Source organism: Natrix helvetica (genome assembly GCF_964273705.1).
Source record: "Natrix helvetica genome assembly, chromosome: 7".
Classification (NCBI taxonomy): domain Eukaryota; kingdom Metazoa; phylum Chordata; class Lepidosauria; order Squamata; family Natricidae; genus Natrix; species Natrix helvetica.
In genome coordinates this window covers 50375228-50397185 of record NC_138558.1, presented here as the reverse complement: position 1 = coordinate 50397185, position 21958 = coordinate 50375228, and the positions used below count along the sequence as shown (strand labels likewise).

The 21958-nt window shown below is 41.1% G+C and overlaps 1 protein-coding gene across 2 annotated transcripts in view; it reads left to right on the top strand.

The window, feature by feature from the left end:
• Window positions 1–16675, top strand: part of GALNTL6 (polypeptide N-acetylgalactosaminyltransferase like 6) — a 588124-nt gene extending 571449 nt beyond the window's left edge. For both annotated transcript variants that reach the window (XM_081959155.1, XM_081959156.1), the window contains exon 13: window positions 15708–16675. In XM_081959155.1, the coding sequence (XP_081815281.1) occupies window positions 15708–15878 (171 nt within the window). In that variant the 3' untranslated portion in view covers window positions 15879–16675. The remainder of the gene's footprint in view (window positions 1–15707) is intronic.
• Window positions 16676–21958: the final 5283 nt, after the last annotated feature.

The window sequence follows — 21958 nt, the reverse complement described above, 5'->3', positions numbered from 1 at the left end:
TTCACTTAGGCAAGAAAAACAAAATGTACCGGTGAGATTAGGTGAAACGTGGCTTAATAGCAATAACTGCAAGAGGGATCTTGGTGTCCTAGTGGACTATTGCTTAAATATGAGCCAGAAGTGTGCTGCAGCCACCAAAAAGCCACTGCATCCTAGGCTGTATTAACAGATGGAAAATATCAAGATGATGTGAAGTGTTAGTACCGCTTTACAAAGCTTTGGTAAGACCACACTTGGAATGCTGCATTTAATTTGGGTTATTGCAGTATTAAAAAAATATGAGACTTGGTAAAGAGTGCAGAGAAGAGTGACAATGATGATTAGGGAGCTGGAGGCATATGAAGAATAGTTGTAGGAATTGGGTATGTCTAGTCTAGTGAGAAGAAGGACTAGGGGCAATAGATAGCCATGTTACAATATTTGATAGGTGACCACAAAGAAGGGAGGGTCAACCTATTTTCCAAAGCACCAAAAGGCAGGACTAGAAGCAATGGACGGAAACTAATCAAGGAGAGAAGCAACATACAACTAGGGAGAAAATTACTAATGGTGAAACAATAATGGCTTCAGAAGTTGTGGATCTTCCATCACTGGAGACTTTTAAAAAGAAACTGGACAAGCAGTTTGTCTGAAATAGTATAAGGTCTCCTTGAGCAGAGGGTTGGACTAGAAGACCTCCAAGGTCCCTTCCAACTCCAGTATTCTGTTAAATGTATTGAATTTAGTGGTCTTATACTTTTAAATAATCACTCATGGGATTATACAATATAGGTGTGGTTTAGCCCTACTCCTAAATGTGAAGTATTGTCAAACTTAATAGATTAACTTTAACTTTAACTTTTATTTGATTTCTAGACCGCCCCTCTCCCAGAAGGGACTCGGGGCGGTGTACAGACATATTAAAAACAGTGAATATACATAATATAAATATAAAATAAATATAGATGTGGCTGGAGGAGGTAGCAATAATTTACTGTACAAAGTTAAAGTTAATTTAAAATTTTAGAAATTTAAAAATACATTAAAAAACACCCCTAAAAACTATCCCCGGGTAACATATTTGCCAGGAGGTTTAAATGGGACTATAAATGGGCCAGGCCAGCTAATTGGAACAGGTGAGTCTTAAGTTTTTTTCGGAAGGAGCGGAGGTCGGTAGTAGTTCTGATATCGGGGGGGAGGTCATTCCAGAGGGTTGGGCCCCTCACAGAGAAGGCTCTACTCCTAGGCGCCGCCCGTTGGCATTGCTTGGTGGACGGCACCCGGAGGAGTCCCTCCCTGTGAGAGCGAATTGGTCGCAGGGATGTATGCGGTAGGATGCGATCCCGCAGGTAACTAGGTCCTATGCCATGGAGCGCTTTGAAGATGGTAATCAACACCTTGAAACGCACCCGAAAAACCACAGGCAGCCAGTGCAGCTCGCGCAGGAGAGGTGTTATGTGGGAGTACCTAGTACTCCCCATGATAACCCGCGCGGCCGCATTCTGAACTAGCTGTAGTCTTCGGGTGCATCTCAAAGGGAGCCCCATGTAGAGAGCATTGCAGTAGTCCAGACGAGACGTCACCAGTGCATGAGTGACTGTGCGTAAGGCGTCCCGGTCCAATAGGGGGCGCAATTGGCGCACCAGGCGAACCTGGTGGAATGCCCCCCTTGCCACGGCTGCCACATGGTCATCCATCGACAGCCGTGCATCTAGGAGGACGCCCAAATTGCGCGCCCATTCCACAGGGGGCAGTTGCTCGCCCCCTATGGCCAGCGATGGAGTCCACTGGTTGAACCGGGGCGCCGGTAACCACAGCCACTCTGTCTTGGAGGGGTTGAGCCTGAGTCTGTTGTCCCCCATCCAGACCCGAACGGCTTCCAAACACCAGGACATCATTTCGACAGCCTCGTTGGGGTGGTTTGGGGTGGAAATGTACAGCTGAGTGTCATCAGTGTACAGATGGTATCCAACCCCAAAACCACGGATGATCTCGCCCAGTGGCTTCACATATGTGTTGAACAGAAGGGGCGAGAGGACCGACCCCTGAAGCACCCCACAAGTGAGCGACCTCAGGGTCGACCTCTGCTCCTTTGCCAACACACATTGCATCCGGTCGGAGAGGTAGGAGCCGAACCACCGTAAAACGGTGCCCCTTACTCCCATCCCCTCCAGCCGGCGCAATAGGATACCATGGTCGATGGTATCAAAAGCCGCTGATAGATCTAATAGGACCAGGATAGAGGAACAGTCCCTATCTCTGGCCCTCCAGAGATCATCAACCAACGCGACCAAGGCCGTCTCCGTGCTGTGACCGGGTCGGAAACCGGACTGGCGCGGGTCTAGATAATCGGTTTCCTCCAGGTGCCGTGGGAACTGCTGTGCCACCACATTCTCTACAACCTTCGCTAAGATTCTTCAGGAACCATATGATTTTAATTCTTCTCCATACTTCTTGTATGTGTATGAGGCACAAATGTGTCCATTCCCCTGGGTTGTTACATAGTATACTCTCTTCTTTCCTCTTATCACCCAGTAGAAGTTAGATAAGGGTTTAAATTTTTTGCTCTGGAAAAGGACTCTGTTGTACAAATCCTTTATGCATCAATATTCTAACTTAATGATAATCAAAATAGAGGTGTCTCACAACTATAATCTTATATCTTCAGTATCATTTATTATAATATTGTGATAGATTTTTTTGAATAGAATGCTCAAGAATTCATGTTGTTAAAAATTACAAGATTCTTCCAAGCTATGGCAAAATGATTTTTAAAAATATATTATTCTGTTGGATGGAGAAAGCAGAATAAGTAATTTGAGAGTATAGATTCTCACTGGAGAAGAGGCATGTGGAATTTATAATTAGTGAAGGGATGGGATATATTCCAAGAAGGAAAGAAACAGCAGATGGCAGGTTTTTTCAAGTTCAAATTATCTGAAATTCTGATTTGGGATTTTTATCTGAAAAATAGAGCCTTGTTAAAATTTTGTGATGGGAAGTCTATTGACATTCATGTGTGCTCATTTATTCAGCCTGTTTACTGTTTATGCTGTAATCAAAGAAGATCAGTTTTCATAGTGAACTGATTTCTCATCCAAGCTGACATGCTATCTGTAAGGGAGCTAAACGAAACATGCTGGATGTTCAAATTATGCAAGCTTGCCCTATTTCTTTGAAGTCGGGTGCAAAAGTTTCGTTTATGTCAGAGAAGAATCTACTTCATACTGTAATTGAAGTTTCTTGTTCAGAAACACAGCCAATTTCTTTCTTGCTTTCTCAAGCTGGGGGGAAAAATTGATGACATGGAAGTCTTCATTAGTATCTAATGATCCAGGTGTGACTGTGAAAGAGAACACATATCAAAGTGTTTTCCTTTGATCTGAGCCCATTGTATTTTTAATTTGAAACTCAGTAGATACCAGTGAAATGAGTCCCTTGTAGTGTATGCCAGCAAGCAATGGAAATTTACTGATTTACGTGATTCACTTTTATTATGTGGGGTTGTGATAGAGCACAAAGTTTCTTCTTTCAAGCCAAAAATCTATGTCTCTGACTGAGGAATTTCTTAAACCTGATAAAAAAGAAGTGTTTGGAAATACACAGTGCTAATCCAATAGCAGGGCATCCTGTCCGTTCATACCAACAGACAAACACTTATGAATAGCTATAAATTCTCTTGGTAAGAAGCCACAACCATTGAAAACAATAATGTTGAATAAATGACAGTATTTGATCAATTGTTTCAGCACATCTCAGATTATTAGTAAAACTTTTCTTACTGCTAATATTTCTTTATTTGTTTCTAGTAGGGATTATATTTTTCTGGAAATTAAACATTATTTCTGGAAGATAATCATTTCTTTTAGACAGAACCTTTTGAATATCTATAGAAGTATGGGTAATGCACACAAGCATCCCTTTAAGGTAGACCATCATTATCACATGTTACAAGCTGGATACTGAGGTTGGCTGGATAGTAAGTCTTTGATTGGGCTGAAATATGAGCTGGTGAAGTTTGACAATGGACAGTTACAGATTACATGCACATGTTAAATCCAGCAGCATGTAGTTATGAGAAAGTGATATATTGAGCCCATTCCATATACACAGGTTCAAATGTGCAAGAAACTGAACATACTGTGACTCAGAAGTCAAATATCATTATTTTGTGCATTATATATATATATATATATATATATATATATATATATATATATATATATATATATATATATATATATATATATATATATATATATATATATATATATATATATATATATATATATATATATATATATATATATATATATATATATATATATATATATATATATATATATATATATATATATATATATATATATATATATATACATACATACATACAGCTGTGGGGAAAAGTGCTGTACCCTTTACGGTTTATGACTTTTTTGGATAGGCCATTGATTTTATGATATTTTATTCTAACTGCTATGCAAATATTGTTATATTTAAATAAATATTGGTGGTTTCTAAGTGAAAAGCATATGCTTTTTGCAATTTGGTGCTATTTGGATGGGGATTGTGAATTTTCTTGCATGCTTACAATGCATGCTTACAATGATGAAAACAGATTAATTGATGCATACCCAGTGGCATACGTGTTGCAATTACTAAGGCCGATGCTAGTGTTTTGTTAACATTTTTATTCTTTATGGCCCTGAAAAGGACCATTTAGGTAACCAAACATGGTTACTAATATGAAATTGGCCAACCTTATTGCTTATCACCAGGCGGCATTGCTTTGGCATAGACTGTATAAGCCTTTGCACGTGATCTTTGGTGACAATGTGGTGCCAGGCTGAATAATGGATTCAATCAGTTCCTGCTTGGTCTTCGGATGCTTCTTGCTTATTTCATAACCAATGTTTGCCCACAAGTTCTCAATTGGGTTCAAATCCGGGGTCTGAGCTGGCCAATCCAGGAGTCAAACACCATGCTTTTTTATCTACTGCTGGACGGACTTGCCTTGATGACAAGGAGCGTTGTCATCCTGGAAGTAAAAGTCCTTCCCTACAAGTTGCTGAGCTGAAAGAACGATGGTCTTTTCCAGGACTTCAACATACTGCTTGGAATTCATGATTCCCTGCACGATTTGTATCTGACCAATACCAGAAGCAGCGATACAGCCCCAGATCATCATGTGCAATGGATGCTTCACAGATTCAGGCAGTACAGCCTAAATTCTTCAGCTGGAAATCTTCTGACATACTTATTGCACTGATTCCCAGTCAAGTAGAAATTGCTCTCGTCACTGAAGATGACCTTGGCCCACTGTTCGTTGGTCCACTTGGCATACTTCTTGGCCCACGCACGTCAACGAGAGCAGTGAGCGTCTGTGAGCAAAGGTTTACTTTGAGCCCTGCAGCCTTTGAGCCCTCTGGCAAGCAGTCTGTAACACATTGTGCTTGTGCACACTTTTACATCACCCCAAATTCTTGTAATCTGAGGTAAGGTGAGCTTTCTGTCAGCCATCGAAATGTATTGCAGAGCCCGATCTTGCCATTTAATGACTTTCTTGGTCTTCCAGAGCGGAGTCCGTCGTCAGTTGAACCAGTTATTTGGTATTTTTCAACCACTCTGCTCACTATGGTGTGATGGCATTTCACTCTCTTGGCTTTTTCTGTACAGGAGTAGCCCTCTTGCACAATGATGCGATGCTGCTGCTCAGTACTGGTGAAAGCAAAGGCCTTCATCCTCGCCCGCAGCCAGAGCTAAATTAAATTTCTCGATGCTTTTCATGCCTATTTATAGTCAGAGAGTATGACAACATTGATTGGCTCATAGATTTAGCCTCTGTGCATTTTGATTGGTCAGCCAAAGCTCGCTGCTGATTGGCTACTTTCAATCCTAATATTCTCAAAAATTCAAGTTGTGTTTGTTTTAGCACATAAACTTACTCAAACCCTTAAAAGGACTTTGGTTATATTAATAAAAATTATGCATCTCAATCCGACTACATACATTTTCATCAAAGTACTAATTTTGCGTCGTTTCTATGAGTGAAAAGTTGATTAAACATGTAAATACAGCTTAAAACTGAAAGCGTGCAGGACTTTTTCACAAAGCTGTACTTGTGTTTATGGAGCTTTCTTTATTCATCCATTCATTTATTTCATTTTTTTTTTGTCCTCCAAAGAGCAAATACGTCTCACAGAGTCTGCCATTTTACAAGGCACCCTGTTCCATCTTTGGTCAGCAAATTTTTCCCATTATTCAGTCAAATTTAAACCCATTCCTTTTTCTCCTGTCTTTTGCAACACCTCTGAACAATTCAGCCCCATTTCCACATGAGTTGTCCAAAGACTGTTATCACAATTCTCAGCAGTGTTTTCTTCTCCAAGTTAAACATATCCAATATATCTCCAAATGTTCTTCCTGAGTTTTTCTTTCCAGATATTTTATCTTCTTGATTTCTCAGGAGCGCGTTATAGTTGCATTTTGATCCTCGCGAATAGAGGCCACTTGGATAAATGTGCAAGATGCTTTCCTTATATCCAATACACTTTTTTTTTAAATAGGAAATAAAACCTGATCACTATCTGCCATCAAGAGAAAGAAGCCAATGCTAGTGGCTTCATTATGTGATGTAGAGCATTTTCTGGAATGTCCAGTCTTCTGTGCTAAATGGTTATTTTTAAGTCTAAAGAAACCAATAGACTGGGGTGGCTTTTTTAAAAAAATAAAGAAGCTTGTCTTTTTTTCATGGACCTTATCTTAGAATTTATTTTTCTGGCAGCAACCTCTAGGTCATTTTTCAAGTGACTTTCTATAACCAAATATTATCAGAATTGAGCTGCCTTGAGGCATGTGATACCTTTGTTGAACCTAGACTGATAGTTTCCTTAGTCTCTCTATCTCATATATGATGTAGTACAGTAATAAATATGAACCAGCCAGGCAGTCTTTACAATATGACTAGGAAAACGAATTTATAAATATGTGACAGATGTCTTACTTGGCATTTTATGAAAAGTTAATCATACTTAAGCCCGATTGAAATTAATGCTCTATATTTAGGGAGTTCTTGAGTTCTATCCACATTGGCATCTGCTATATTTTTATGTAACAAATAATGCTGTCTCTCCAGTTTTTTTTTTTAAAAAAAAACCTTTTGCTGAGTACATTTTTCTGCTTGGAAGATATCCCTACAATATGCATGGATCATTGTGATACTTGGATTCAAATTCAAATAACTTTATTGTGGCCATTAACCAGCAGAAATAAAACAAAATAATTTTCAAATATCTAGAACATCCAAAATAAATAAAGAGGGTGACACTTGGATTTGGCTATTGTAATATTTGCTGTTTTGAGTAGAATAATAATAATCTATGAGCGAGAAAGAGAACTGTAATCTTCAGTAGAGTCTGGATGGCTCACAACAATGATACCACAATAAAATCTAAGAATAAAAGCACTATAAAATATAGAGTTACATTACCATCTTATAGCTGAAAACATAACAGATTAAAAAGAGCAGCTACCATTCCTTCACCTTATCCTTAAAAGGACAGCATTGGGCTTCAGGGTTTAGTGACTATGGTCTAGACAATAATTTCCTAAATATACAATACAATACAATACAATACAATACAACAGTAGAGTTGGAAGGGACTTTGGAGGTCTTCTAGTCCAACTCCCTGCCTAGGCAGGAAACCCTATACCGTTTCAGACAAATGCCTATCCAACATCTTCTTAAAGCCTTCCAGTGTTGGGGTATTCACAACTTCTGGAGGCAAGCTGTTCCACTGATTAATTGTTCTATCTGTCAGGAAATTTCTCCTCAGTTCTAAGTTGCTTCTCTCCTTGATTAGTTTCCACCCATTGCTTCTTGTTCTACCCTCAGGTGCCTTGGAGAATAGTTTGACTCCCTCTTCTTTGTGGCAACCTCTGAGATATTGGAACACTGCTATCATGTCTCCCCTAGTCCTTCTTTCTCTTATCTTGTCTCTGAAGATGCCAACTACAGTTGCTGGTGAAATATCAGGAAATCTGTTGTCTAGCCTCTAGACCATGGTCACTAAACCCAAAAGCCCAATGCTCTCTAACAGGTACAATTTGTAAAAGCCTACACCACTATATTATCCTCAAAAGACTTAATGAAATAGAAGGATCTTCAGCTACTTCTGGAATGTCATTAGAGAGAGATAGTTAACATCAGAGATAGTTAATTTCAGAGTGTTAACAATGCTAGGAGAAAATATGTCTCTTGGTTGCCAACTTTTCCCATCCTCCATCTCCTAACCACAATCTAATTGGGGAGAGCAAATCATCAAAAATCCTTCCCATTAATAGGCAGCGGATAGGAAGATTCTATCTGGAGAATAAGGAGAAGGAGAATAACTGTGATGGCTCAGCAGTTAAAGATGCTTACTTTGCCCAAGACTTTGGTTTGAGACCAGAGTGCTGCACAATGGGAGCTCCTGCTACTTACCCCAGCTCCTGCCTATCTAGCAGTTCAAAAGGAGGCATAGGTGTCACTTCAGGGGGAAGGTAACAGCATTACCAGTTAGCTGTTACTAGTCAGCTGTTACCAGTCAGTGTATAGTCATGCCGGACACATGACCATAGAAATGTCTTTGGACAATGCTGCCTCCCTCAGCTAAGATACAGAGATGTGGACTGTCCCCTAGAGTTAGACACAACTTGATAGGGGAAACCTTTACCTTTCTCTGAAGAATAAATCTCAAAAGAACTTAAGAATAGTAAGCTTTGAAATCTGGTGGTGACCATCTTGTCGATGCTGTGATGGTCGTAAGTGTGAGGACTGGTCCTAACTTTTTTCACTGCCAGTGTAACTTTCAAAAATTGTTAAACAAATGGTTGTAAGTCAAGGACTACCTATGCAGTAAATTCTTTTTTAGTTATTTTTCTTCTTTTCAATTAATAAGAAAAAGGGGGAAAAGAAATATACCAATACAATAGTGATACATGCATTGTCAAAAGAAAGTGCTATAACAAAAAAACAAAACAAAAACAATGCTATACAGAAAGAGTCAAAATTCGATTTGACTTTTCAAAATGAATCTGCCTTGTCATTTTGGCAATACATCAGCAGTTAGAACTAGAAAATATTGAGTTGGAGTAGTATGGTAGGTAAGAACAGCTTAAAACAAGGGACCCAACTTGTTAGATCTGGGCAACGAGAGACAGACTGCGGACACGAAGTGACTTAACAGCTCTTTATTAGTAGTAGTAGTGATCCAGCTTGCTCTGAGGTCGGAGGGTTCCTCTTTTATAGGGATCGGATACGCCCCTCGACCAATCAGAGGGATACCTGTTTCCCGCTGTAGGAGCGGACCAGAGGGAAGACTTATCACGATATATGCTAATATCTAACACCCCTCCCCTCCTAGATGGAACGTTGCGGTAGGTAACATAGTCTTTTAGGTATGTGGGTGTTTGTCTTGCTCGGGAGGAACGTCGTAGTTTGGGTTGGTTTGAAGTGGTTGCAGGACCGGGTGCGGGTTGGTTCGAAGTAGTTGCAGGATCGGGTGCTTTTCCTGTTTCCCGTTCTGGAGGTCTTGTGCCTTCGTTGCTCGGGCGTTCAGGAGTCTGTTCGGCTGCGTTGTCTGGGGTTTGCTCTGCTTCGTGCGTGTTGTCTTGTCCCACGCTTGGCTCGCCGGCGTCGTCGTTTCCTATGATGGGGCTTTCGCGTGGCTGACTTTCTGTAGACAGGAAACTCTCGTCTTCGTTTCGAAGGTCGGAGTGTGCTAAGCGACCCCGAAGTTGATCGATGTGCCTTTTCCAGTTCCGCCCATCTTCTAGTTCCAGCAGATACGATCGTGGACCCGTGATGCCAATGACCTTTGCCGGCATCCATAATGTTCCCCCTGCGTAGTTGTGGGCGTAAACTGAATCCCCTACTCTGAAAGACCGGATTTTGCTTGTAGAGTCTGGGGGGGCCGTGGCAGAGTAATTCGGGTGAAGCCGGTCCAGGTGAGACCGTAGGCGGCGACCCATGAGTAGTTCAGCGGGGCTCCTACCCGTTGTTGCGCTTGGGGTAATGTGCTGAATTAGGAGGTAATGGTCAATGCGTGTTTGCCAATCCCCCGGACCCATCCTAGCGAGGGCCTCTTTTGCGAATCGCACCATTCTCTCCGCCTGCCCGTTTGATGCTGGATGGAATGGCGCAACGAGGGCATGCCGAATCCCCAAACCTGCTAAAAATGTTTCAAACTGCATGGCCGTGAATTGGGGCCCGTTATCGGATACTAGGAGATCTGGCAGGCCATGGGTGGCGAAAAGTCGCCGTAGAACCTTTATGACTGCCTCTGCCGTGGTTGAAGTCATTAGGACTACATCTAGCTATTTTGAGTATGCATCCACAACTATAAGGAAAGTCTGACCTTGGAATGGCCCTGCGAAGTCGATGTGTATTCGCGACCAGGGTGCTTTGGGTTTCTCCCATTCTGTGGCGGGCGCTTCTGGGGGTGCTGGTCTTGATTCCTGGCAGGGGTCGCAAGTGGCCACCCACTGCTCTATTTCTTTGTCCATGTTTGGCTACCATACGTAACTTCTTGCTAACGCCTTCATTCTAACAATCCCCGGATGACCCATATGTAAAGCATCTAATACATTTTTACGTAAAGCATACGGAATAACAACTCGATCCCCCCACAACAAACATCCCTGTAGCACTGAGAGCTCGTCCCGTTTTGACCAAAACATTTTGAATTCCGGGCCCACATTTCCCTTCGGCCACCCCCTCCAAACCCAAGTTTGAACTTGTTTTATTAAATTGTCTTTAGAGGAGAACCTTGCAACATCGTAGGAAGAAACCGGTCCCGAGTCCAAACAGTCAATGAGCAATACCGGTACTTCTGGAGTGGGGTCTGGCAGAATGTCAGGTAATGGACAACGGCTGAGTGCGTCTGCGTGTCCAAGAGTGGAGCCCGGTCGATGAATCAATTTGTATGAATACGCAGCCAGGAAAACAGTCCACCTGGTCATGCGAGGAGAAAGGGAGACCGGAGTGGGGCGGTTTCCCGCCAGAAGTCCCAACAGCGGTTTGTGATCTGTGATCAGTTCAAAATCGCGGCCGTAGAGGTATTCGTGGAAACGCTTTACTCCCGCTACGGCAGCCAGTGCTTCCCTGTCCATTTGGCTGTAATTCCTCTCGGCCGATGAAAGAGTTCTGGAGTAGAACGCGATGGGTGCTTCTTTTCCGTCGGGCATCCTGTGGCTGAGGACTGCTCCAACTCCGAAAGGTGATGCGTCGCAGGTCAATACCAGCGATAGGGTCTGGCTGTATTGAACAAGCAGTGAGTCAGTGGTGAGCAGGCGCTTTACCCCGGCGAACGCTGCAGCTTCGGATCGTCCCCATTTCCATGGTGCGTTCCTCTGGAGTAGACGGTGTAGTGGCTCAGCAACGGTCGCCTTCTGCCTCAGAAAAACGCTGTAGAAGTTAAGTAATCCGAGGAAGGCCTGCAACTCGGTCTGATTTCGTGGTGTGGGGGCGTCCTGGATCGCCTTAATTTTCTTTGAAGTGGGGTGTATTCCCTGACCATCAATTCTATAACCCAGGAATTCTACGCTAGGCACGTTAATTTGGCATTTTTCTTTTTTAAGGCGGAGGCCCTTTTCTCTGATTCTGGCCAAAACAGATCTGACTCTTTTGTTTAATTGCTCCTCATTTGCAGCGGACACCAAGATGTCGTCAAAATAGGGGACGACTCCTGGTATCCCTTGCAAAAGTCGTTCCATGACGCTCTGGAACAATCCTGGGGCAATGCTTACGCCAAATTGTAGCCGGTTGCATTTGAATGCTCCTCTATGCGTCACTATAGTTTGGGCCTCCGCTGTGGCGCTATCCACTGGCAGTTGCTGGTAAGCTTGTGCCATGTCTAACTTTGCAAATACCTTTCCTGGCCCCAACGAGTGCAATAAGTGCTGTACTACAGGCACAGGATATGCGCTCTGTTGTAGCGCGACATTAATTGTGCATTTATAGTCCGCGCAGATGCGGACTGATCCGTCTGGTTTGACTGGGGTCACGATGGGCGTTTCCCAGCGTGCGTGATCTACCGGCTCAAGGATTCCTTGCTCCACTAACTTATCTATTTCTTTATCTATTTTTGGGCGGAGTGCAAAAGGCACTCGTCTCGGTTTAAGTCGGATTGGCGCCACTTTGGGGTCTAAATTGAATGATATTGGTTTACCCACATACTTACCAAGACCGGGGCTGAACACATCCTCGAACTCCTTAAAAATCTGTTCAGCGCTGCTGTTTCTCACGGCGTTGATTCCGGTGACTTCTAACCCCAGGGCTTCAAACCAATCAAGCCCCAGAAGGTTCTGCAATGGCGCGCTGGCGATGGTCACGGGCAGCTGGGCTTCGATGTCCTTGAAACGGATGTGGAATGTGCCTTGGCCCACGATGGGGACTTGGTTCCCCTGGTAGTCTCGTAGCAGGACGTCTGGAGCGCTTAGTTGGCTCTTTCTGAGGCTAGGGATAGCCTGTTTCATGGATGCCCATGAAATGATCGTCAGGGTCGATCCTGTGTCAACTTCTAGCTCGCAGGGTGAGCCCTCCAAGAGGACTGTGACTCTCAGCCTTTTTGGCCGCTTAGGGCGGACCTGATGTATTGTGGTGAGATACGTTCGCAACTCCTCTCTCTGGGTCAACTCTATCTCATCATCAACATCCTGAAAATACTCTCGTTGAGCGTCTTGATAGAACGCTCTTTCAGCTCTTTGTGTGTATTCTCTCTGGGGATACGCTCGCTCAACTCCTTGTGAGTAATCTCTCTGGGGATACGCTCGTTCAGCTCTTTGGAAATATTCTCTCTGGGTAAACACTTGTGGATTTCTCTCTGGGCGCCCTTTTTGATTTCGCCAAGCCCCTGGGTTAGGCTTCTGTTGGCGGTACATGGGTGGCTGCCGTGAGGCAGGGACTCCGCTCCGGCACACTCGTGCGATGTGCCCAAGTTTGTTGCAGTGCGAACAAACAACGTTCCTGAACCTACAAGTAGACCTGGGGTGATTCCCTCCGCAGCTTGCGCAGGGCGGCAAACGGGATCCGGGTCTCCCCCCAGGCCTCACGTGACTGCTCTGCATCAGGTGACTGTCCTCGAACTCGGGATTCTCGAAGTCGGGGCTTGTGTCCTCGTAGTGAACTCTGGTTTGTCTTGGTGCTGGCTGGTTTACGTTGGCCCCTCGTTGTATGGTCACTGATGATTTCTCCGCTGACTCTGACGCTCTTGCTTCGTTTAACGCTGTCTGTAGGGTTAAATTCGGGTTTGCCAACAGCTTCTTTTGCAAAGAAATGTCTCTTAACCCACAGATGAGCTGCTCTAAGATGTGCTCTTCCAGATCTCTGTATTCGCAGTGAGTTGCTGCTTTTCGGAGGGCTGCAACATATTGATTGATGGATTCTCCCGCCTTCTGGGTCCTCATGTTGAATTCCTTGCGGCAGACATGGCGGGAAGGTTTTGGCGCGTAATGAGTTTGCAGAGTCTGTTGCAACGTCGTCCACGATACTGCCTGTATTGGAGTAGGCGCGGTGAGGTCTCTGGCCGTATTGAAGACTTCCTTTCCGCAGTAGCCGAGGAAGATGTTTTTCTTCCTCGCATCGGTGATCCCCGTGTATTCGTTCGCTTCGAGGAAACACTCGAAACGAATCATGAAAGCTTCCCATTCGTCGTTTGCTGGGTCGAAAGGAGCGGGGGGAGCATGCATCGCCATCTTCTCAGTTTGAATTTGCCGCGCTGCGGTGATCTGAGATGGCTGTCGGAATTACTGCCGAATTCCTGGGCTGGATCAAATCCGGAGATTCTGGAGGTAGCGTTCTTCGTCCTATCTGTCTCTCAATCCCACCTTCGTCGCCAATGTTAGATCTGGGCAACGAGAGACAGACTGCGGACACGAAGTGACTTAACAGCTCTTTATTAGTAGTAGTAGTGATCCAGCTTGCTCTGAGGTCGGAGGGTTCCTCTTTTATAGGGATCGGGTACGCCCCTCGACCAATCAGAGGGATACCTGTTTCCCGCTGTAGTAGCGGACCAGAGGGAAGACTTATTGCGATATATGCTAATATCTAACACAACTGACTGTCATTATATTGTAGGGTGTGAATATCTGTCTTCTGAGAGCTGCTCCATGTCACTACAATGTGCATAACTTTTCTTTTTTGAGTCCAGTGTCTTTAAGACTATACCTCATTAAAATATTTACTCATCAGATCAGTTACCAATTTGGTTCTGATTTTAGAATTTAGCCCTTGAATCTCACGTGGAATTGGGAATGGCATTAACAAAAACCAAAATCAGTTTCTTTGTTCATTTACTTATTATGTATTTTCCACATTGGTTGGCAGCCGTTCTCCATGACATCAGTCAGATGATCAGGAAAAGAACTGCAACAAAAGGAAAGTTAATTCCAGTGTTATTTTGCCAATCCCATTAGATTTCAAGATTGTCACCTAAATACAGTCTGAGAGTTACCTAGTTTGATTTAACACTATAGTCAGGGTTCATGCTATAGCAATTCCTGCAGTGGATATTATAGTGAATGTAGAATTCAGTCACTATGCTCATCAATATGGATGAGTCCTTTGTCATGCCGTCCACATGACCACAGAGATGTCTTCATACAGCGCTGGTTCTTCAGCTTTGAAATCGAGATGAGCACTGCCCCTTAGAGTCAGAAACAACTAGCACATATGTGCGAGGGGAACTCTTACCTTTACCTTATTACTAAGCTCCCACTACCATGGTAGTTTTGGCAAGCCATTTCCTACAAGATAGGAGTAAAAAACAAAACAGGAGAGAATGTTTAAGTGTGTTGGTTTGATATTAAAATTAATGAAAGCAGGGAAATTATCTCTAAAAATATTGGACAATCTTTCCTATTTCACTCATTATCAGCATTTGGATCACTGCATGCAGAAATAGATAGGTGATAGATAGATAGATAGATAGATAGATAGATAGATAGATAGATAGATAGATAGGTAGGTAGGTAGGTAGGTAGGTAGGTAGGTAGGTAGGTAGGTAGGTAGATAGATAGATAGATAGATAGATAGATAGATAGATAGATAGATAGATAGATAGATAGATAGATAGATAGATAGATAGATACAGATGGATGGATATATCTATCTATCTATCTAGAAAGGGAGGGAGAGGGAGGTTAGATAAGGGGTGGGGAGAAGCAATTATCTTGGCATAAGAGAGAAAAGCAGCTTGTCATTTATTTTCTTTTAGGATGGTTTCTTCCCAGTGTAGCATATAGCACTAAATTTCTCTGACATTAATGAAGCTGGATCCCTTTAACTTTCTGGATCTGCTAAAATCAGCTAAGGTCTGCCATCTGCTGAAAGTCATATGTAAAAACAAAATTGTTCTGTTCTATTCTTTCTATTCCATTCTAGACCAATATTTCTTAAACTTGGCAACCTTTAAGATGTGCGCACTTCATCTCTCAGAATACCATTCTATTACTTGAGGTTTATACATCTTAAAGAGTGCAAAGTTTGAGAAACTCTGCTGTAGATAACATATAATTCATTGAAAATAATTTGGGGAAATATTTTCCAGTATTAAATTACACTGTAGAATTGCTACCTATATCTCAAAGAAACCAGACTTAGATGTTTAAAAGTATGTTCTGGAAATATGTCCATTTCTAATAATCTGGCACTTGGTTGTTCATTAATTGTTTTTATTTTTATCCCACAGGACAAAACTTTATTCCATACTGTGAGTGGCAGCTGCATTGATTGCAATCCAGCAGAAAAGAAGATTTTCATGAATAGATGTGATCCTTTATCTGAAACTCAACAGTGGATTTTTGAGCATATTAATATGACAGTTATAGAAAAAATTATCAGCAAAGAAACCAACTCTTAACGAGGAACAGAAAACAAACTGTTCTGTATAGATTGAAAACAGCATTTTGGCCAGCATCTGGATTAGAGGAATCAGAAATTAAGTTTTCCCAGAGCCAGGAAATCTGTTCTGAAGATTAAGCAAATGCCAGGGCAGAAACCAGCCACATATCACTGCAGATGGACAATATCTGAAGAACTTGGCTAAGAACATTACCAGCTGCTGCTGAGGCTTAAACTCTGTTGACAATTCCCTTGCTGGTCAAGGGAGAACTTTATTTAAAATGATGAAATGATTCAAATGCTCAGTGTTAATAAAGTTAAGCAAGAGTTTTAGAGTTTCTCAGGTCAAACCCTGCTATAGTGAGTAGGTACAATTAGTTGTTGTCGTTTATGGGTAACTAATGGAGTGCATGACTGCTATGGGGGATGTTCGAAGGGGCATTGAACTAGCAACATGTATGAAATGCTGCCAGAATTGTGAAGGCGATGTCTTCTAATGCCATTTCATTCCCTCAGCAAACGTCTTGAGTCAAGAGGTTATCTAAATAAAGGGTCGCAGCAGAGAATATTGACAGCCTTCTTGTTATGTTTCTTTTCAGTGTTGAATAGGGAATGGTTTTTTTTTTAAAAAAAAATAGGGTTGCATTTTTGAATGAAGCATGAAAATGATTGTTAAAGTTTTGAGACCCCATTTTTTCTTGCAGTTTAACACATAATAATTTCCCTCAAAGCAATTAAATAAAATGTTCATCATATTAAACAGTGTTACTGAACAATCAACTCAGGTTATTCATACCTAAGCCATCATTTATAAAATAAACCAAAAAGGATACAGACAACTCATTTTTCATTGGCAGCATGTTGCAAATTTTATAGAAAAAAAAATTCTTTTTGAAAATCTTCATACTGTGTCTGTCATCTATTAAGAAAATTGTTATAACTATTTTTAAATTGATAGAAAATGCATTGTGAGCCTGTCAAGAAAAGCTATATTGCCTAAAGCTAAGAGATGCTGTTCACCAATATTAACCCAGTTAATAGAGTTGTAAAAATAACTATTACCCAAAGTGATATATCCAGTCCTTTATAAGAATTGGAATTCCTAGAGGCACATGTGTTAGATGAGTATAGAATAACAGAGTTGGAAGTGACTTTGGAGGTCTTCTAGTCCAACCCTCTGCTTAGGTAGGAAACCCTACACCACTTCAGACAAATGGATATCCAACATCTTCTTAAAACCTTCCAGTGTTGGAGCATTCACAACTACTGGAGACAAGTTGTTCCATTGATTAATTGTTCTAACTGTCAGGAAATCTCTCCTTAGTTCTAAGTTGCTTCTCTCCTTGATTAGTTTCCACCCATTGCTTCTTGTCATACCCTCAAGTGTTTTGGAGAATAGTTTGACTCCCTCTTCTTTGTGGCAGCCCCTGAGATATCGGAACACTGCTATCATGTCACCCCAAGTCCTTCTTTTCATTAAACTACACATACCTAATTTCTGCAACCATTCTTCATATGTTTTAGCCTCAAATCCCCTAATCATCTTTGTTGCTCTTCTCTGCACTCTTTCTAGAGTTTTGACATCTTTTCTACATCTTGGTGACCAAAACTGAATGCAGTATTCCAAGTGTGGCCTTACCAAGGCATTATAAAGTAGTATTACATACTTCACGTGATCTTGATTCTATCCCTCTGTTTATGCAGCCTAGAACTCTGTTGGCTTTTTTGGCAGCTGCTTCAACCTGCTGACTACCTAAATGGTTGTCCACTAGGACTCCAAGATTCGTCTCTCAGTTACTACTTTACTATACTATACTGATTACTATGCGATTATATAAATTTGAAAATAAATTAAATAAAGAAGTCCATTGAAGTACACTATTACAGGACTCATATGGTGTACCTCTTGATGGATTGCACCACTGTAGAGTCTGGAAATGAAATGCCATAATCTTGAATGCTTCCCTTTAAGTTTTTGCTCAAATCCATGTTGCCTGCAAGTATGAGTGAGAATTGAAATCTGCCATCTGAAACATTAGTAAATGCTTATACCACGTGGCTTTATTCTTAAGCATTATTATAAAGGCATTCTCTTTGAATATGTGCTTAGCTATGGGGACAAAATATTAAGGCAGAACTGTGGTCATATCAGAATAAAGATACTACTAAATCTGCCTCACAGTTCAAAGGAAAATGAAAAGACAGAACTAAAAACAATATTGTATTGTAAAATGTATTTTATTGTTGTATGGTATTGTAAAATACTGTAAAAACAATACCAGGGCTTAAAAGTACTTTTAGTTTTTGCCACCAAAAATGAAAGTTATTATTTTAATAGCCCTTTCATTTGAAGGTTAATTTTTTGAAACCTCAACTGGATCAAGTGAGAAAAATAATTTTAAAAGATTCTTCTTTGGAAGAAGGATAGTAAAATGTACATTTCATTTCATTGTAACTGAGAAAAGAAATTAAAAGGAACTAATAATGTGAATAATACTTTTAAGAGATCATAGATATAAACCTAGGAATTTTCAAATGGAAGAGATTGATATATGTAAATTGCAGATCTGGATATCCCCAAAAACTAGTTGTTGGTGCCTCTTCAACCCTATGTCATGTGTTGCCCAACTTATAAGGTATTACATAACAAAAATAGGACATGCTCATATTTTTTGTGAGAGGCTTATTTTACAAGGGGTGGTTAATTTAGGGAGCAAATTTTCTTCTAAGAGACTTCTTATTTCATGGAATTCAATGAAATTAAGACCTAACTGTCCACAGGACTGGTACATGCTTCATAAACCTTAGAAGATAGGTATGATATTGTGTTTTTGTGCAGAACCTTAAGAGAGGGGCAGTTTTTAAAAGCAAGATAAACGTTCTCAAGCTTTCCAGCAGCGGATTTAGATAGATTTTTAATCTCTTTTTTTCAATAGCATTTATAATGGGAGTTACATAGTATCATTTGGTACCTGCCTTACCAGTAAAGGTTTTTCAGCAAAGCCCCTCTAATGCTTCACCTACCTACCTTAGCATGAATAAAAAAACATGCTGACTTGGACGTTTCCTGGATTAACAAGGTTCACTCTAGATATTTGGCAATCTGCCGATAAGTGGCCTACTGGAAGAAACCATATACAGATGAAACAAGAAATCCTGGATCAATGGAATATTACTACAACAGTAAATTGATCAGAGAGGATATATGAAATGTAAGAAGGAACTATGGCTGTACATAAGACCTATATCCATAGTAACTGAGAAACAGTCAGATTAAACCCAAAGATGAAGAGCAATTTTTTATTTGCTTATACACAATAGACAGAATTTTGCCAGACTAAATCCTTACTGCACTCACCCTAACAGATATAAACAGCAATGTTCTATAAAGCAGTTGTCCTTACTTTTTTCTTCTGTTTCCTATCTAGTTCAGGGCTGTTGCCTGTTCCTCTCTCTGTGTTCTCTTCATCCTGGGGAATCTTCTGCTTCCCTGAAGTCCATCGTACCAGCTCCCCATCTCTCACAAAAACAGCTAGTCACGTAACATTTCAATTTAATGGAGAGGCAGCTTCTCTCACAGTTTGAAATACACAAATGACACATTGCATTGCAGACTGAAGAAGACATGGAAAAACAACTGGATGTGCAGCAAACATCTTTAATTTGGAACATCATTGCCAATCTTTCCATTACAGAGCACAGCAACTGACTGAGGCATAAAACTACCTACAGCCAAACCTTGAGACCAGTTACCAAGGCTTGACAGTGAAGTACCATCAGATAGCATGCTAGAAGATGTTAGTAGAGTCCTCATGACAATCCCTCCAACCACCATAACTCAAACGAATGCACTGGTATATGCTATAACTTTGGTGGTACTGGAAATGCTTGGCTACACATCAAGAAGAAAAACAGTACATCAGACCTCAGAAAACGAGGTTGGAGGCTAATATTAAGGCAACTGGGAAAGAAGTTAGTCAGGAGGTGAAACTATTAAAAAAAGGGTGGGGATTAAGGATAAGATTGGCTTCTGAAAAAACACAGAGGCGTGACTCCATCTGAAGCTTGATAAACAACTAAACAAAGGCTGGATACCAGACAAAGGAGATACACTAGTGCAGGGGTGTCCAAACTTGGGAACTTTAAGACTTGTGGACTTCAACTCCCAGAATTCCCCAGCCAGCTGGCTGGGGAATTCTGGGAGTTGAAGTCCACAAGTCTTAAAGTTCCCAAGTTTGGACACCCCTGCACTAGGGAAGCAGACACCAAGAAAAAAAATGCTCTTTTATTTGGGCATATTTGGAATCATCCAAGGTGTAATCCCAATTGCAGTGCAATAACAGAGTAATAGCAGAGCCACAAACAGTAAAAATTGAACACTACTGGAAGAACATATGGGACAAAGGGAAGGCACAACCTCAGTGTAAAAAAACTGCAGAACCTGGGATCAAATCACAGCTTCCTCCCAGAATAGGAACCAGGTACTATCACAGTAATAATCATCCAAGAAGGGGTGAAAAACATGAAGAGCTAGACCATAAATTCATACCAAACTGGTTTCCTTAATGTTAAAAAGTTGAATTATATTTGAAGACACTTTTTTCAGCTTGGATGCTTGAACAGTAAGTAGTAATTCATGAGCATCTGTGTGTGCAAAAATTGTTTTAAAAGCTGCACAGTACACTAACTGTTCTTAATAGCAAAGTGGGCCTCTCTTAAAAAAAAAGATAAGCACAGATAAAAGCGTAACTGATTCTTCTAACAACCTACGGCTTAGCAGTGTGTTCAGTCAGATGACAACAATGTAATAGCTGTCTTATATGGTGAAACAATATCTCCTTGTAATAAACACCAACTGCAGTGATGTGATATGTATTGGCAGTCTTACAAGCAACAAATGACTCCAAGGACAAAGAATACATCTTTGTTTATTGCTAGTAGTCCATTTGGTGATTGGGGACCCAGACAAGTATTTGGGGTTCTTTATTCTTCTTGTTCCTATCAATTTAAATCTGTTTATCTCAATAACTAAGTTAATCTTGTCCCAGTTTTAAAGATAAGTAACTCCTATAATGGGTACAGTAAAGGGTGATATTTTTAAACAGCAAGGTAAGAACTAAGTACTGTAGCACCTCAAGGTGCTTGGCAAAAGTTCCTTGTAGCTTATTATTTTGACTAGTTTTATGAGAGGAGACCGAGATATTCCATAATTGTATAATCTTAATTTCATTTTATGGTAAATAAATTGTTGGGCATTATAATTTTTCCCCAAAGACCAGTCCAGAACAACTTGTCTGGAAATGGTGCTTCTGTACAGATGAGAAAGTACAGTATATTCTAAAGTATTTTGTAGAAAAAAGATTGAACTCTTGGCAGTGGGCAAGATTCAGCATTCTAATCATTGTACCACCCTAGCTTCTATATTTCCTATAGGAGTTATATCAACAAATCAGTGGTGGGTTGCGTTCCCGTACGGTGCTCCGGAGGGCCCACACGCCTGCCCGCGCACCTTACCTGTCATTTAAAGCCTTTGGCGTTTCCGCGCACACGCATGGCGCATACAGTGCCTGCACAAAGCTCCACCAAGCAGCTGGAGCATTATGGAGGCTTGCCGAGGTGTTGCTGAAAGGTAGGATGCACACTGCACACATTCATGTGGAGGACACCGGGCCCCATTGCAACCGTACCAGTTATAACGGGATCCGGAACCCACCACTGCTACAAATGTAGTGTCCTTTTGAAAAACAGCATAACTTATTTCCTCTGTTGAGGCATTAAACAGCCAATAATGATCTTAATACAGCCTCTTGTAGAAGACCCATCAAGGTTACTTGCAATCCCAAAAATATAATTCTGCAATCTTCTGCCTAAATATGTTATTCTTCTGATACAAAATCTCCCTGTTAGAGTTGGACACTTGTGTTAGCCACATTTAGTTTGATTTTAAATTATAGTTTTAGATTATACAATTGAATCTGTTAGTGTTCCTTACCTCAGTATAAGAAGGATAAGTGTGGAAGCTTTCCATTTTTTTCAATATTTAAATGCAGACAAACTTAATAATAATTAGTTTTGTTAAACAAACCAACTTGATTGATT